The sequence below is a fragment of the Engystomops pustulosus genome, chromosome 2, assembly GCF_040894005.1.
Source record: "Engystomops pustulosus chromosome 2, aEngPut4.maternal, whole genome shotgun sequence".
Classification (NCBI taxonomy): domain Eukaryota; kingdom Metazoa; phylum Chordata; class Amphibia; order Anura; family Leptodactylidae; genus Engystomops; species Engystomops pustulosus.
In genome coordinates, this window is record NC_092412.1 from 178,681,306 (window position 1) to 178,696,175 (window position 14,870).

Consider the following 14,870-nt stretch of genomic DNA (forward strand, 5'->3'; position numbering starts at 1 on the left):
AATTCTCTTATCAAATTAGTCTCTGCCCCCTGCCTTCCTCCTGGGAGTCCATTTCAAGATTCCACCATGCTTTCTGAAAGGAGATCTGCTTGATTTTCTCACCTGTGCATACTTATTCGCCCCAAAAATATAGAATTTTACAAATGTTATGCGTTGCCTTAAGTGCAATCCACGTGAGTGTATTAAAGCTTTGAAATTAATTAGAAATTTCTGGGTCGCTGTAATAGCTTTGGGCTGCATGAAGAATCTGATTGGAAGTTGCTGATGAATTATTGCTTCTTTGTTCTCTGTAGAAGATGAAGGAATTCCTGGAGGGACGAAATTTGATTACAAAACTGAAAGCCAAGCATGACATGTTACAGAAGACCCTGGGAGAGTGTGAGTCTGGCAAAAGCAATTTCTTCTGTTCATCTGGGAACTGGGTGGGGAGTTGTGCCCATTAGTCACCTTGACAAGGTCAATGATAATCTAGGGTGACAATCTGTGGGAGTTATCTGGTCACTTATTAATAACTGGATTGTCAGAATCTCCTCAAAATCAGTGTCCACAATATTTAATAAACTAATTCAATGTTTGTCGATTTATCAATTTATTTTTTTAATTAGATTCTATGCCAACTATTATGTTATCGGAACTACTTTCTGTTCATTGATGTACCTGTATATTGGACATATTTATCACTGTGTCCTATAGTTTAAGTAGTAGAAATGTTGTGATCAAATTGACTATAGATGACTGTACATCATTCATTGAAAACCATTAATACACATATTTTATTTGGTAATGCTTATTCTAGTTTCATAGAAAGAAAATCCATATATTGATATTCTATCGATATGGTGACCCCTGTGCTTTTATACATATTGGAACTTCAACATTGAGATTCCTTGATCCTGAAGCTGGCCATGCACATATGATTAATGGCAGTCAAACCTTCCAGAAATGGACATCCATCTAATGTGAATTGACCCTTCCCCAATAGGTTCAGGCTTTGGATTTTAAGATGATCAATCCTCTTATTAGGAAGCTACAAGTAAATTTGTGTGGTGAACGACAGCCACCTTTCTTATTATTGTGAACACACATATATAAAGAGATAAATAGCTGTCGCATGGTTTCTAATTTTTTTTATTAAGGTTTTGGGCTTGCTTGTTTTATCTTAGTATCTGAAATGTGTTTTTTTGAGACTTTAAAAGTTTCAAATGTTTAAGGAACCCTTAATGTGAATGTACCCTAACTGTGAGCAATAAGTTAATTTAGTATTTATAATCTTGGGCAGACAGGTCAGGGTTCTGCACATCTGAAGAGGTCCTAAACATAGGAAAGCGTTTGTTTTGTATATGTTGGTGATGATACCTTATATAGTATACTTCCGATTCTGTTTTCTTGCATAAATGCTTTTACATGCTTTAACATAATGTTCTTTATTAATTGTTCTGATACATTATTTTGTCAGCTCAACGCACAGACTGCTCTGTTGCCAGGTCAGTATTGGCACATATATGGTTTCATTCTGGACATCCATTAGGACAAATTATTTTTTTAACAATATGTTTTTTGTTTTTTCCCAGTGGTCGAAGAATGTCTACTTTACGCAAGCAGGTGAGATTATGTGAAGTTATTTAAGTCTCTTGTGCTCTTTTTAGAACTGGTGCCTTTCCTTAATCAAGACTAATTTGTTATCTTACCTGTAACCAGATCAACTGCTTGTTTCTATAATACACGACTCCTAACATGCTGTTTACTGTAATAGGATCTAGTAAATCCATTTTGTGTGGGTTGAGTAGATTTGGTTTATGATGGTGGGTTGACATTAGCCATTTAAATGTCTTCTATATACTGCATATATGATATCTGTCTTTATATAGGAACCATAGCTTTCATATTGCACATATAAAATGTGATCTTTAATTTGTTGCTGTATTTTCCTTCATTTTTATTTCTTTTTTTCTAGGACCTTAAGCAACCTATACCATTAGTGGTTGAGAGTTGTATACGGTTTATCAGTCGTCATGGTATGTATGTTGTTAAAAGTGTAAAGATCTTTCTTTTGTGAAACTCGTCTTGCTCTTGTGTTACTCTCTTACTGAACCCTTTTTTTCCCCACGAAGGTCTTCAACATGAAGGGATTTTTCGAGTCTCCGGATCCCAAGTGGAAGTAAATGACATTAAGAATGCATTTGAGAGAGGTGTGTGCCACTTTTTGAAGCATGTTTAGTATTTATCTTGTGCCCTTATACAGTTTTAACCCCAATATTATGTGCTGAGTGATATTAATATATCTTTATAAATGGTAGCTCATTACTTTAAAAAATAAATTCTCTATTTCTTCAGCTGGCACCAAGAGGAGTTTCTGAGATTACGGCATAGAAGTGTATGCTGTAGTAAATGCTGTATATAATCTCCCCCTAGTGGAGAAATTATTGTTGAAGGGAGAGCAGAGCTCTAGTTACAGTAATGATATTAATAAACCTGAACAGGATATTGTCATAAAGAAAAAATAAATAGTTTCATTGTGGTCATGGGTTGGCTTACCATAGAAGGCATCTCCAATGAAGCCTCAAGGTCATGAAGGTAAAGCCATGTCACTATTTATCCTAACCACACATCTTGTATGTAAAGAAGAGTTTGAACTCTAGTTATCCTAGGATCACAATTTATATTCAAGGGAATCGGTGGGTAGCCTGCTGGTAAACAAAGGGCTTCATGGAGTGCTGCATAGAGTACTGCCTTCAAGTTATCAGCCTTTTCCCCGACCATTTCCAAAAGTCTAGCACACCTTGACCTGTGTGGAAGGATTTTCTCCTGGAATTTTACCCTATGACAGTTTACGGACACTACATTGCTTTGCGAAAGCATTTTTAGTAAATGGAGGGGGGTAAACAACTTGCCTTACCTTTCTTAGATTGTCTTCAGTAATTTATTGGTCCAGGTATTGACCTGCCCTGCACACAACAAATGCATGCAATTAGCAATGTGTTTGAAATGGACCATTTATTGTACTGCATACATTAACTAAATGAAAAATGAAATGCGGCAACAAGTTCGAGTTTCTGGACTTTCTGCTTTATATATTTTCAAATGTCAGGTTCTGAATGTAAATTATTTTTAAGGAGGAAATGCTTTTTAAATACCGTATGAGTAAAATGTGCCCTGTATTCAGCTACTGTGTAATATAAGAAGATTATATTAATGCATTCACGTTTTCTACAGAAAGAACCAATTATAATACTAGATTTTATGTTTTATGGCAGGAGAGGACCCTCTAGAAGAAGATCAAAATGACCATGATTTGGATTCTGTGGCAGGGGTTCTCAAACTTTACTTTCGTGGACTTTCAACACCTCTCTTTCCTAAAGAAATCTTCCATGACCTCCTAAGCTGTGTCTGTAAGGATTCACATAAACGGTTTTCATAGTTCTTGTGATAATTCATTTAGTGTAATGTTCTTCTTTGGGATACAGTACTTGGCTCGAATTCTTTTGTTAGCAGAGCAAAAATAAGAGTGCTAAAGAAAACCTGTCATCTTTAGCTTGAATTCTATAAAATGTGTATTCTTGACCTATTTAAGATGTCTGATGGGTGAATAGAGAGACCTTGATATGTTTAGTCCAACAAAAAAACTTTGGTGTGAAGGTGGCAAATATTTGACATGTAATCAATAGTTTAGTTGTAAGGCGGATGAAGACATCCTTTTATACCTGCAAAATTGGTTGTTTGTGCCATTCTTTACAGGAAACCTACCACCACTGATCTACCTTAAGGTAGGTACAGTGGCAGCTTCCTTTAATGTAGAGTAGTTTAGCCATTTGTAGGGCTAATTCATTTGTGGCCCAGAATTTTTATACCTTTTAATTCCCCTAATGTGCAAATGTTCTAAAGTGGTTACTGGGCCGTGGAGTAGCCGGTTACACGTCCCAGTAGCCTCTTCCATTTGGCTACCAATGCATCTGGAGCTGCGCAGACTCGTCTGCGAAGCCAAGTTCTGCACATGAGCAGCGAGCAGGCCGCCAGCTGTGCGGTCTCGGCTCTGAAGACTTAGTTACTGCTCATGCGCAGAATCCGGCTTCACAGACAAGTGTGCGCAGCTACCAGGAGCTGCGCGCTGAAGATGCATTGGTAGGCGGAACGCAAGAGGCTACAGGGGCGTGGAGTAGCCGGGCCGTGTAGCCTCGGCTTCGGCTACTCCACGCCTCCTTTAGCAAATTTGCATATTAGGGGAATTAAAATGTATAGAAATTCTGGGCCACAAACGAATTGGCCCTAAAAAGGGCTATACTACTATACATTAGAGGAACCTGCCACCGGATCTACCTTAATAGGTAGATTGGTTATGGTAGGTTTCCTTTAAACACATCAGGACTCCTCATGACATGGCCATTACATTCGCACAAAATCTAAGGCTGTGATTATACCATCTGGTTGAATTGCATTTTAAAACATCAGCACGGCGAGGGGCTTGTCCCGATTTGTATATCAGGGAACTTGCATTTCATGTTTTTTGTGCATTGCTTTTTGCAATGTTTTGTATTTGCGCACCATTTTGCATTGTTTACAATGCAAAATCACATGTATTTCAGTTTCAAGGCACAATTCAACCAGAAACTGACTGATTTGGCAAGCTCTGTGTAGCGCTGCGTAATCTGTGTGCTCTATATAAATAAAGGAATTATTATTAAATGTATGAACACAACCTAACACAGAAACACGATTGTATACCAGCAATGCACTGGTGTCACATGAATATGATCAAGGCCAATGTTTTAGTGTCTGAATGTAATGTGGAGCTTCCATCACTGGCAAGAAAATTAATTTGAGCACAACACATGTTAGAAAGTTGTATATATTTTTTTTTAGCCAGCAAGTAATCATTATGTATATAAATCAGTAAATCTAACACCATGTACTGCCTGGCTGCTATACACAAAAATGATGAACTACAGTAAAAGAGTTAATATACACTTTTCCTATTAATGGGTTCTACAGGTCATTCCTCTAGAGAACTGAAATGACCTAATAAGCATGATGTAGTTTCGGATGGGGGAGGGTTGCTGGGAAGAAAGTAAGCCAAGTGATGACTCCATGAGCCAGGAAGCTTATTGAAGTGGGAATGTCTCATCTTTCTGTATAATTGAGGAAGTTGCTTGATGTGGAGATGCATCACCAGGAACATCTCCCATGTGATAATCTATTTCTGGGTGCATTTAACTGTTTCAGCAATGATTGTTCATAATCCTCTAGTAAATGCTGTGACTAAATGATTTTGTTCTTTGCAGCTATGGACAACATGCAAGAGCGCGCTGCTCACATACATAAAGTTCTTCTCTGCCTCCCTTCTCCCACCATCGTCCTTATGAGATACCTTTTTGCCTTTCTAAACCAGTGAGTGTTTCATGACCCACATGTGTATAAATTCTTATGAATCTGCTCTGCTTATGTATCTGATGCCATCCTGAGAGCTGGAAAACTGGTGAATCCTGTTGATGATTCAAAGTTATTAAATAAATAATTAGGAATAATTCTTAAGGAAAACGCAGATAAAGCTGCTACTGCTATTACAGCTTTAATAAGAGTTGTTCCTCATCTTTCCCTGGTGCGTTAAGGAATCAGAAGCAAACTTCAAATATGATGATAATGCCATGATGATCTAAGTATACCTAAGCAAAAGATACTTTGTAAAGCGCTGCGTTATCTGTGTGTGTTATAGAAATAAAGGAATTATTATTATTAAAAAAAATTTCAGTCACCTGCAGTATGCTAATTAAGTGTCCTGTAGGTGTAGTTTTTGTTTCTTAAGTGCCCTCCATTATAAATGGCAACTCTGTCTATTACACTTGAGTGATGCATCCTGGAAAGGTCATCAGATAAGTCAAGAGACTTTTGTCAGGAGCGGTGAGGAGGAAGATCAGGAGGGGTTAAGATGACACTTCAGAAATGAAATAATACTCTGCAGATACCTTAAAGGTGTTTTTCTGGTATTTTAGGTTAACTATCTGCTATCATTTATGAATGTGGCTTTTACATTAGGAGCTGCTCCATTAGCTTACGTTGGATTACCTAAAGCTAAAGGTCCTTCAATTACCCCACTGTATACTAGGGACATATGTTAACATACAGACTACCACAGCTATAGCCAAGGATCTTGATTATAGCACACAGACAGCCACAGCCTAGTTTCACCTCAAATCCTTCCATGGGCCACTTTACATGCCCCCTTACAGCAGGGCAGGACAGAAGCGGAGACATGACCTTCTGCTCCACCAGTCCACCTCTCTGATTGAACCACAGTTTTCAACTTGAGTTTCTCATCTTAGAGGCACCAGCACTCTTGTCATTTTAGGTACAACCGTTCCAGTTAAGGCTGGTACATAAGAGTTATGTCTCTGGCGCTGAAGGGATAATAAATGGGTCCCTCAAAAAGCCCCATATAAAATTAAGCCTCCAGATTGGCCGATATAAGAAAATACATCAAACTGCTGTTGTAAAAAATGCCTATTGGATATCAATTTATAAAAGGATACGCCTATAATTGTTCTATTACACAAAGTGTTTTTCATAACTGTATACCCCTTATTAAACCAATTCATAAAAGCTTTCCCCCTTAAATGGCATTCTTTTCTTACTGCTCTCCATGTTCATTTGTCTACTGCCTTGAAGGCGGAATTCCCTCCGATTAACAATTTTCTCTCCACGCTGGTGGTTGCTGCTTGGAGAGTAAACTGCGGCAGCCATCAACATGGAGATAGAACTTAACCAGAGATTGATTCTGTGAGTGCTGCATGTAAGAGCTGAGACCACAAAGTCGGATACTAAAAACGCAGCTTAGTGTTTTACCTACCTAGGGCCTGGTAAGAAGGCAACTGGTATAGTCAGGGTTGATTTATGTTTAGTTGGACCTCAAAATGAGCCTGTGCTGAAGAAAAGCTGTACTTTTGCTGTACAGTCCTGTTTTTGTAAAAACTTTTCTCTTAAAGCCCATTTTTCTACCTCGACCAAAGCTAATCCTCCACACTGTGTACCACAAGTTTATTAGGCCAGAAGAACAAGAGCTGCTTTCAGCACCATCATTCTCCTCTGAATAATAGAAGGTTGTCAGTATTCTCTAATTCATCAGGAAACAGATTGGAGATTTTCTAAATGTTTTGTTCTATTTTTAGTGTTTTTTTTATTTTCATTCCTTTTTATCTTTTGCACCTAGCCTCTCTCAGTTCAGTGATGACAACATGATGGACCCCTATAATCTTGCCATCTGCTTTGGCCCAACCCTGATGTGTGTACCTGACAACCAAGACCAAGTTTCTTGTCAATCACATGTCAACGAATTGATCAAGACCATCATCATGCAGCATGAGAGCGTCTTCCCTGGCTCACGTGAGCTGGATGGACCTGTCTACTTGGTTGGCATAGTTGGTGAAGACTGGTATGATATTTAATGAACATAATATGAAATTATTAATTCCATTTTAATGCAGTTTATAGTTTTTTTTTCCCCGGGTATAGTGTCTAAACATGCAGTCTCTGGGTTAAATACAAATTCAATTTAACAACAAACCTACAGAACCTATGCTGTACGTAAGTCAAGGGGACCAATAGCGGTTCTTTGCAGACACCTTTCTTAACTCCCAGTAAATTACCAGCATCCATAGAGCTTTCCCAGAGGTGCAGGTTGTTGTAACTAAGGGTTGTCTGTCATTCGGGTGTTCTTAAGTTAGGGTATGCCTGTAATGTCTTCTGTATTACCCAATGTAATCCACAAGTAACCCAATACAGTACTGAATACAATATGCATATATACATCATTTTATATATGAAATTCTAATCATAAAACATGACAAAGAAATTTGTGAATTAAACTTTTATAGAACATAGACTTGTCAGGAAAAGAGATTCTTAATGTTAAATTCCACAAAAAATACATCCAGCATAAGGGTGACAAAAGATCATGCTTATCTATTATGTTTCTATATCATATCTCTTATGCTTTGCTGGCACACATCTTTTTGTCCTCCTCATGCTGGATATATTTTCTGTGGATTTTAGCATTTGAAGTTTTATAGTAAGAAGCCTGTCTGGAGCTGGGTCCTTTTCTATCCATTGAATTTACTGCATGTGCCTGAGACCCAGTTTGGTCCCTGCTCGTAAGCTATTGTGCAGTGGCTGACACTAAACAGATGCACTGACTTTTCCCCTCTTTGTAAGCTTGTTTTTTAGGAATACAACCAGAACCAAGGTTTACTATATACAGTACCAGAACCCCTCTCTTGCTTCATTGATCTAATACCAGAAACAAAATAAATAAATAAATTAAACATGTCTACTATTTCCACAGCTTTCATGCTATAAACTGCAGCTGGTTGTCATAAACCAACTAGCTTTATTAAATAGAAAATCTCGATTTGCCGAATCACAATTGCAAACTGGAAGAAATCTTTCAGGATTCAGGATCCTTTTTTGGAGCAAAATAATCTGCTCCAAAAACTGTGTGTGAACATACCTTTAAAAGTAAAAATAAAAGTCATATCATTGCATGCCATGCTCTTAATCTTATTTTAATTGTATTCTCCTCTCTTCACTCTTCATATCCATTTTTTATCCTTAGTGAGAGCTCACACAGTGAACCAATTTCAGTGGAAGACTCTGTTCTGGATATGACATCTGAGATGCACAGCACTGAGGACGGTAAGTATAAAAAATGTGTATAATAGACAGCCCATTCTGCCAGTGTTGCTTGGTTGCGCCTGTCTTTGCCAAACCACTGTGTACTTTATTGGGAATATTTTGTCCTTCACACAGGATCCCATCCGAACAGCATTGCATACAGCAGGCGAATAACAGCCAGTGGAAGGTACTGTGTCCACATGTTATTTGTTGAAGTTCTAAAAGGGCAGACAAAAATATTTTTTCCGAATTTATTACTACTTTTAGCAACCCTGTCTCTAACTTACGGATAATAGGGTAAATTGTAATGTTTATTAGTTTTGTAATCTTTAAATCTATGCATTATTTGTTAATGATGATACAAAGCCATCTCTGTATGTATTCTGGTTTCCTGGCAGTGATGACCCCCCTAGTGAGAGATCCAGTCCACGATCGGACCCAGAGCAGAGTTCTGATCCCTCGGCGGAGGAAAAGGTCACGGCCAGAGCAAGCCTCAGCTGCCCCACAGGGAGCCACGTCGCAGACATTTACCTCGCAAACATTAACAAGTAAGACCTGTTAATAAGAGCATGAATATATTAACATTGAAACGCAGAAATCTTATAATAGATTTTGGGAATATTTCCTCAAAAGGGTTGTCAAAGTTTATTGGATATTGGGAACTCACCCTCTAAAAGGTTTGCCAACACTGCCCTAGGGAATAATTTGCAAACTTGTTACAACTCTTTAAAGTGTTTCCTAGCTGCATAGAACACCTTAACAGAACTGGCAAAGGTCAGTCTATTATAAGGGTGGCCAGAGCGAGATTTGCAGCATATGATCCTTTTTTTAAATATTGATTTATGATGTTCAAATAATTAAAAAAATATATATAAAAAATATGTTTACTATAAGAAAATTGGTTACATAATAAGTAATCTTTTGATGATGCGTTCCCTTTTAAGGTTTTGCTTGGGTTTCTGATCATGATATTCTAGACAATGAATGCCATATGTGGTGTCTCAGGAAGGCAGTGATGTGCCTGTACTGTTTAGGATATTTTTGGGGTTTATGATCTTAAATTTTTTTTTGAGAGAAGATTTCTTAATTTCAGGCAAAGAAAAAGACCAGAATCTGGCAGCATAAGGAGACCATTTAGACAGAGTGACAGTGTCTCCAGCTCTGATACTTCAGAACCAGCGTCACCAGGAGCTACTGTACGGCCAACATCTCAGCCTGTCATGAGCCAGACGTTCTCCAGAGAAGCTCCAGATCGCTGCTCCATCAGTGGACATGGCACGGTCAGCAGCATCAGTCGACACTCATCTCTAAAGAACAGGATGGACAGTCCTCAAATACGCAAAGCAATGGCCGCTGGGAGGTCTAAAAGCTTCAATAATCACCGCCCACTGGACCCAGAAGTTATAGCTCAGGTTACTATTACCCTATACCCTGCATTGTTGATCCTGCTTTGTTCCTTGTAATATTAGTCCAGCAATTACATAAGGCGTGTAAATAGAGCTACAATATAGCAGTGGCCAAACTAGTTCTCGAAACCTGTTTCATGCTTGGCTAAATTAGTCAAATGTTGTTAATCCATAGTTATGTTACTTGTTCTCACACAGATTAATTAACATGTCTCAAATCCCATTGATTTTGTGGCCAAAAGCTATGGAATTATCTCATCCCAGAGGTTCATGTTTTCTACATTTTGCTTATTTTAAACTGCTCTCCAGAAGTACTGTGTTCTGTTGATAATGAAGGTTCCTCTGGACTACAAGTCCTTCTATCATTCATTGCAGAGATATGAAGAAACTGAGGGTTTAATACAAATGGATATTATGAAAATGAAGTAAAGTTTGCATGTCTCAGAGTCCTGCATGTGACACAGCCTCTGAAGTGCAGGAAACAATTGCCACTTTAATAGTCTTCAGGTCCTGATTGGCTGGGAGTTTTACCAAACTTTTTTTTTAAATGATTCCTAAACAGTGAAAAGAACCAAATATCTTAACTTCTTGCTGTCACATATGCTAATTGCAGATGTATATTAAAATACTACCCAAGATCTTTGAAAATCAGCTCTGTGTTATCCTGTCCAGACCCTGTTAAAAATCTAAACATGGCCCTATTCATGGTTAGGGGCCCTACTGTCCACGTTTTTTGATGTCCCAGAAGTCTGATCCTCGGAGATTTGACCTTCATTCACTATGCTGTGGATGGTTTCAAAGTGGCTGGGGCAAAACCCATTTTATGTTTAGAAGACACGAAATGCATGCTCGGTCTCTGTTACAGTGCAGGCGACCAGTGTAGTGAATAAGCGGTTTTGCTGTGATTGCTGACATAATTCCCTACCACTTTGTATCAGAGACAGGGAGTCCCACTGGAGCTGTAATGTTGGAAACTAGGTTTTTATCTGATAGGAACCTGATATTATACTGTCATAAAAACAAAATCATTGGACTAGCACTTTAAATCCTGTTTCATAAATGTTCAATATAGGTTTAAAAAAAAAGTATAAGTTGAAGTAAAGTTAAAAAGCAAAGTAAAAGTTATACGTTTTAACAAGAAATCTGTAAATACAGAAATAAGCAAAAAATGTTGTTTTTATTTTTCTTTTCTGATTTATTTTCAGGATATTGAAGCAACGATGAACTCGGCGCTTAATGAGCTACGGGAGCTTGAGCGCCAAAGCAGTGCAAAACATGCCCCAGATGTGGTGCTGGACACCCTGGAGCCCCTAAAGACATCCCCTGTGGCTGCTCCAAATTCTGAGCCTTCTAGCCCTTTGCATGCTCAGTCCTTACGAGACCAAGAACCTGGTTTTCAAAGAAGCTCTAGTTCTGCTAGCGATATCCCTTGTTCGTTCCGTACTGCAAAATCAGTACGTCTACCCCCATCAAGGCCTCCAGCTACACGTCCCAAACCAGCTATGTTTCCAAAATCCAATCCCCCTGGACCTGGTGGTGTTGGATCAGCATCTGGTCAGCAGCCACCTGACAAGTCTTGTCCGGTGTGATCCAGGTGACATAGGGCCACCACTGTGAATACTATGCTAGAAATCTTCTGTGTACATACGGACTTCTGTTGAGGAGAATGTGGAAGGTGATGGAAGTAAGAATTGTAAACTAAAGGCTGGAAGGAGAAATCTATGGAGGTTCAGGACCAAATGGAAACAAGAGATTTTTAGTTTGTTTTTGGTTTCACGGGTCCCATGTAGGATCAATAATATCCTGTCTTGATAAGTAGTGGCCCATCTTATGGGAATGGAGCTGTCTCAAGGTAAAATCCACTGCTGTCAACGTTGGTTGGTGTTTTCACAAAGGGCTACTGTTTGTCTAAGCAAGCGTTTCTTGAGTTACTTAACTAGAACACTAAAACCCGTCTTGGCAATGAATTGTTTGAGGTTCTGCTTTTACTTCCACCTTTTTCCAGTAACTAGCAGTATTGTGTATGTTACATACATCATAGCACATATCTAGGAAGCTTGCAGCAGAAAAGCTCTTCATTTACATGCATGAGAAGAGCACATGTGGCACAATGTGGAAGGAACAGTTTCCAGGTGTAAATAAAATACAGATTTCTGTTACTTTTATAGGAGACATTCCAATGGTAATTTCTCAATGAATATTGACTTGATCTAAATTATTAATGGATATAGGAAGAATTTTCCAGGTATATGGTAAATATTTTTTTTCTTGTAGCATAGGGTAGGCAATAGTTCTATATGCGTAATAAATCTGCACCATTTATTAAGGTAAAAGACTGTTGAATATGTCACTTCATGCTGATCCTCTGAGGGATATTTGCTTTACTAGTCTATAATCCTCCTTTGCACTTGGAGCATCATTTGGGAGAAACAGTAGATTGTTTGTTTTTACCCTATTAACATATTTTCTGTGTACAATGGGTAGGTTGTTGTAAGCTCCCTTTTGTGGAGGAGGAGTTATTTTTTTTCCCATTTTTCCGTTCCAGTTCTAATAATCCTATGTGAGATTAGGAGCTTCCATGATTGTTTCAATTCCTTTCTAAATAATTTAGCACACAATCCAGCCCACCCATCTGTGTCTTTGGAGTACTCTCAGTGGAAGTGATCTTTACTCCAAAGACAGCAAACTGGCACATAAGTATGCATGAGATATGGGAATGGGAGTAACCCAAGTACCAATGACTAGATGGTATATTACCAAGTAAAATGGCTAGCCAAGGGCACTAACCTAATCAGTATTTACCCTGCATAAAGTCATAGGGGGAGATTTATTGTGCACCTGCATAAGATGGAGGCCACGCCGAACGCCTTCCTGCGGTGTGCAAAAAATTTCAATTATTTTAGCGTTTCCAGGTCAGAAACTGGCATAGAAGAGCTGATAAATCTCCCCACACAGCCCATATATAACTTTGATAACTAACACTTTCTAAATTTGGGGCAGATTTAACAAAATATCTTTGTTGCTCTTAACAACCAGCTACAGTGCTACTTTCATTTTAGATTGGTTTGTACAAGCAACAGAGGCTGTAGTAATAAATTGGCCTTAAGTCATCCCTTGCATTTGGCTATAACCCCTGAACTGCGCTGATTCTTTATTACTGTATGTTACATTTGGCAGTCCAGACCAAGGTTAAAAAAAAAAAAAACACTGAAAAATTATGCTAAAACTGGGCAAAGGTCTTAATCTAGTGGGGTAGTACATAATCACTTTTAATGAATAACATTTTTGTGAATAGTTTAAGTTGATTATATGAATCCATACATAATACCCATGTATAGTAAGTAACTAAAGGCACCATCCGGAAGGAAAAACCTGAAGTAGTAGTAATGCTTTCATTCCCAGTGTGCAATGGCCGTGCAAGCTACAACTTTGACTTGACAGTATTTTAATAGCTCTTTCTGCATGGTCCTTCCTGCATTACGTAGCATGCAATTCCTGCTGGGTAATTGCCAAAGAGTGTATGGAAGAAGCGAAGCACTTTGCAGCAATACAAGAACATCCAGTTCATTGATATGAAGTGTCTTTTAGGACTTTATTATTATGATTTTTCCCAAATAACGAAGTGTGAGGATTATTTTTATGCCTGTGGCATATTCGGTAGCCTTTTTGTATCTCGTTCAAGCCTTTACTTTACCCAGAAGATGAAGTGTGGTGAAGAGCTTTGTGAACTTTAGCAGTCCTAGAATGGACCTTTATTGTAGCAGGACATTTGAGTGTGTGCTATCCCTATCTACTTCCAGAGAGGACGCGCCTCCCTCTGAATACATACGGGTTGCAAATCAGTCTCCTGTGTAATGCAGTCTTGCCTGTTCTTGTACCAACTCTTTGCTGGTGGGATGGGCAGAATGAAGCGCTACTCTTGTGCCGCCAGCAAAGGAGAGAAGACCAGCCTTTTTATTGTGTATGTTTGTGTGTGTGCATTTAGGATAACAGAGCACGGACCTAATACAGTGCTCTCTTGCAATAAGCCAGCACTGTACAACTGCTTTTCTTTTGTTATGGCACTTTGACCACTGATACTAGAATAAATGTTTATGGACAGTGTTTCTCTGGGAGCTGTGTCAGATATACTCATGCTGTCTAGGAGAATGTATGCATCACATAGGTAACGCCACATGTATAAATTGTCATTAAAAGTGGTCTCCTTTCCTCTCAACTACATGTTATAGAAAAAAAAACTAAGCAGCATTTTCACAACTGGAATAATGTATGTCTGTTTTTTGTGCTTTGTTTTCTCCAAAATCCCTGACGTGGGGAGGAGAATTTAATGTGGGACTCCTTAATAAATTGTGTTTTTTAGATAACTAGTGGGTGTGGTTGTATTTCATTTTGTAATAATGCTATTTATCTTGTAGTTTATATCTGTGCTTCTTTTGAACTGTAGAATGACCCCCTATAATGGATCAGTGTTGGTTCTTGTACACCCAATTTTAGAAGAACCCAGTAGAATACTGCTTTTTGCCTTTTGTAATACATTGTTTAACCATATGCAAACACACATTTAATGAAGCTTTGTGTTAAGTTTTTGGGGTTTTTTATGGCCAACACAGGCCTCATTACTTTCTACATGTGCATGCACTGCGTCGTGGGTGAGGCCCGACTGCCTGTGCTGTAATTTATAGAGTAGGTCCTGTTCCTGCCGGTATTTGTGACCTAAAGAAAACCATGCCTCTTTTTCTACCATGTGAGGCAGCCCCCCTACCATCAAGTATGACTTTCAAGAAGCCTAATGACATGTGGGATTAA

General features: G+C 38.5%; 1 protein-coding gene across 4 annotated transcripts in view; it reads left to right on the plus strand.

Moving 5' to 3' along the window:
* Window positions 1–13,279, plus strand: part of SRGAP2 (SLIT-ROBO Rho GTPase activating protein 2) — a 72,198-nt gene extending 58,919 nt beyond the window's left edge. For all 4 annotated transcript variants that reach the window (XM_072137426.1, XM_072137425.1, XM_072137424.1 and 1 more), the window contains exons 11-23: window positions 294–378; window positions 1,457–1,484; window positions 1,572–1,602; window positions 1,955–2,015; window positions 2,112–2,189; window positions 3,255–3,389; window positions 5,277–5,382; window positions 7,199–7,420; window positions 8,600–8,679; window positions 8,794–8,845; window positions 9,057–9,206; window positions 9,752–10,070; window positions 11,270–13,279. In XM_072137426.1, the coding sequence (XP_071993527.1) occupies window positions 294–378; window positions 1,457–1,484; window positions 1,572–1,602; window positions 1,955–2,015; window positions 2,112–2,189; window positions 3,255–3,389; window positions 5,277–5,382; window positions 7,199–7,420; window positions 8,600–8,679; window positions 8,794–8,845; window positions 9,057–9,206; window positions 9,752–10,070; window positions 11,270–11,653 (1,731 nt within the window). In that variant the 3' untranslated portion in view covers window positions 11,654–13,279. The remainder of the gene's footprint in view (window positions 1–293; window positions 379–1,456; window positions 1,485–1,571; window positions 1,603–1,954; window positions 2,016–2,111; window positions 2,190–3,254; window positions 3,390–5,276; window positions 5,383–7,198; window positions 7,421–8,599; window positions 8,680–8,793; window positions 8,846–9,056; window positions 9,207–9,751; window positions 10,071–11,269) is intronic.
* The last annotated feature ends 1,591 nt before the right edge of the window (window positions 13,280–14,870 follow it).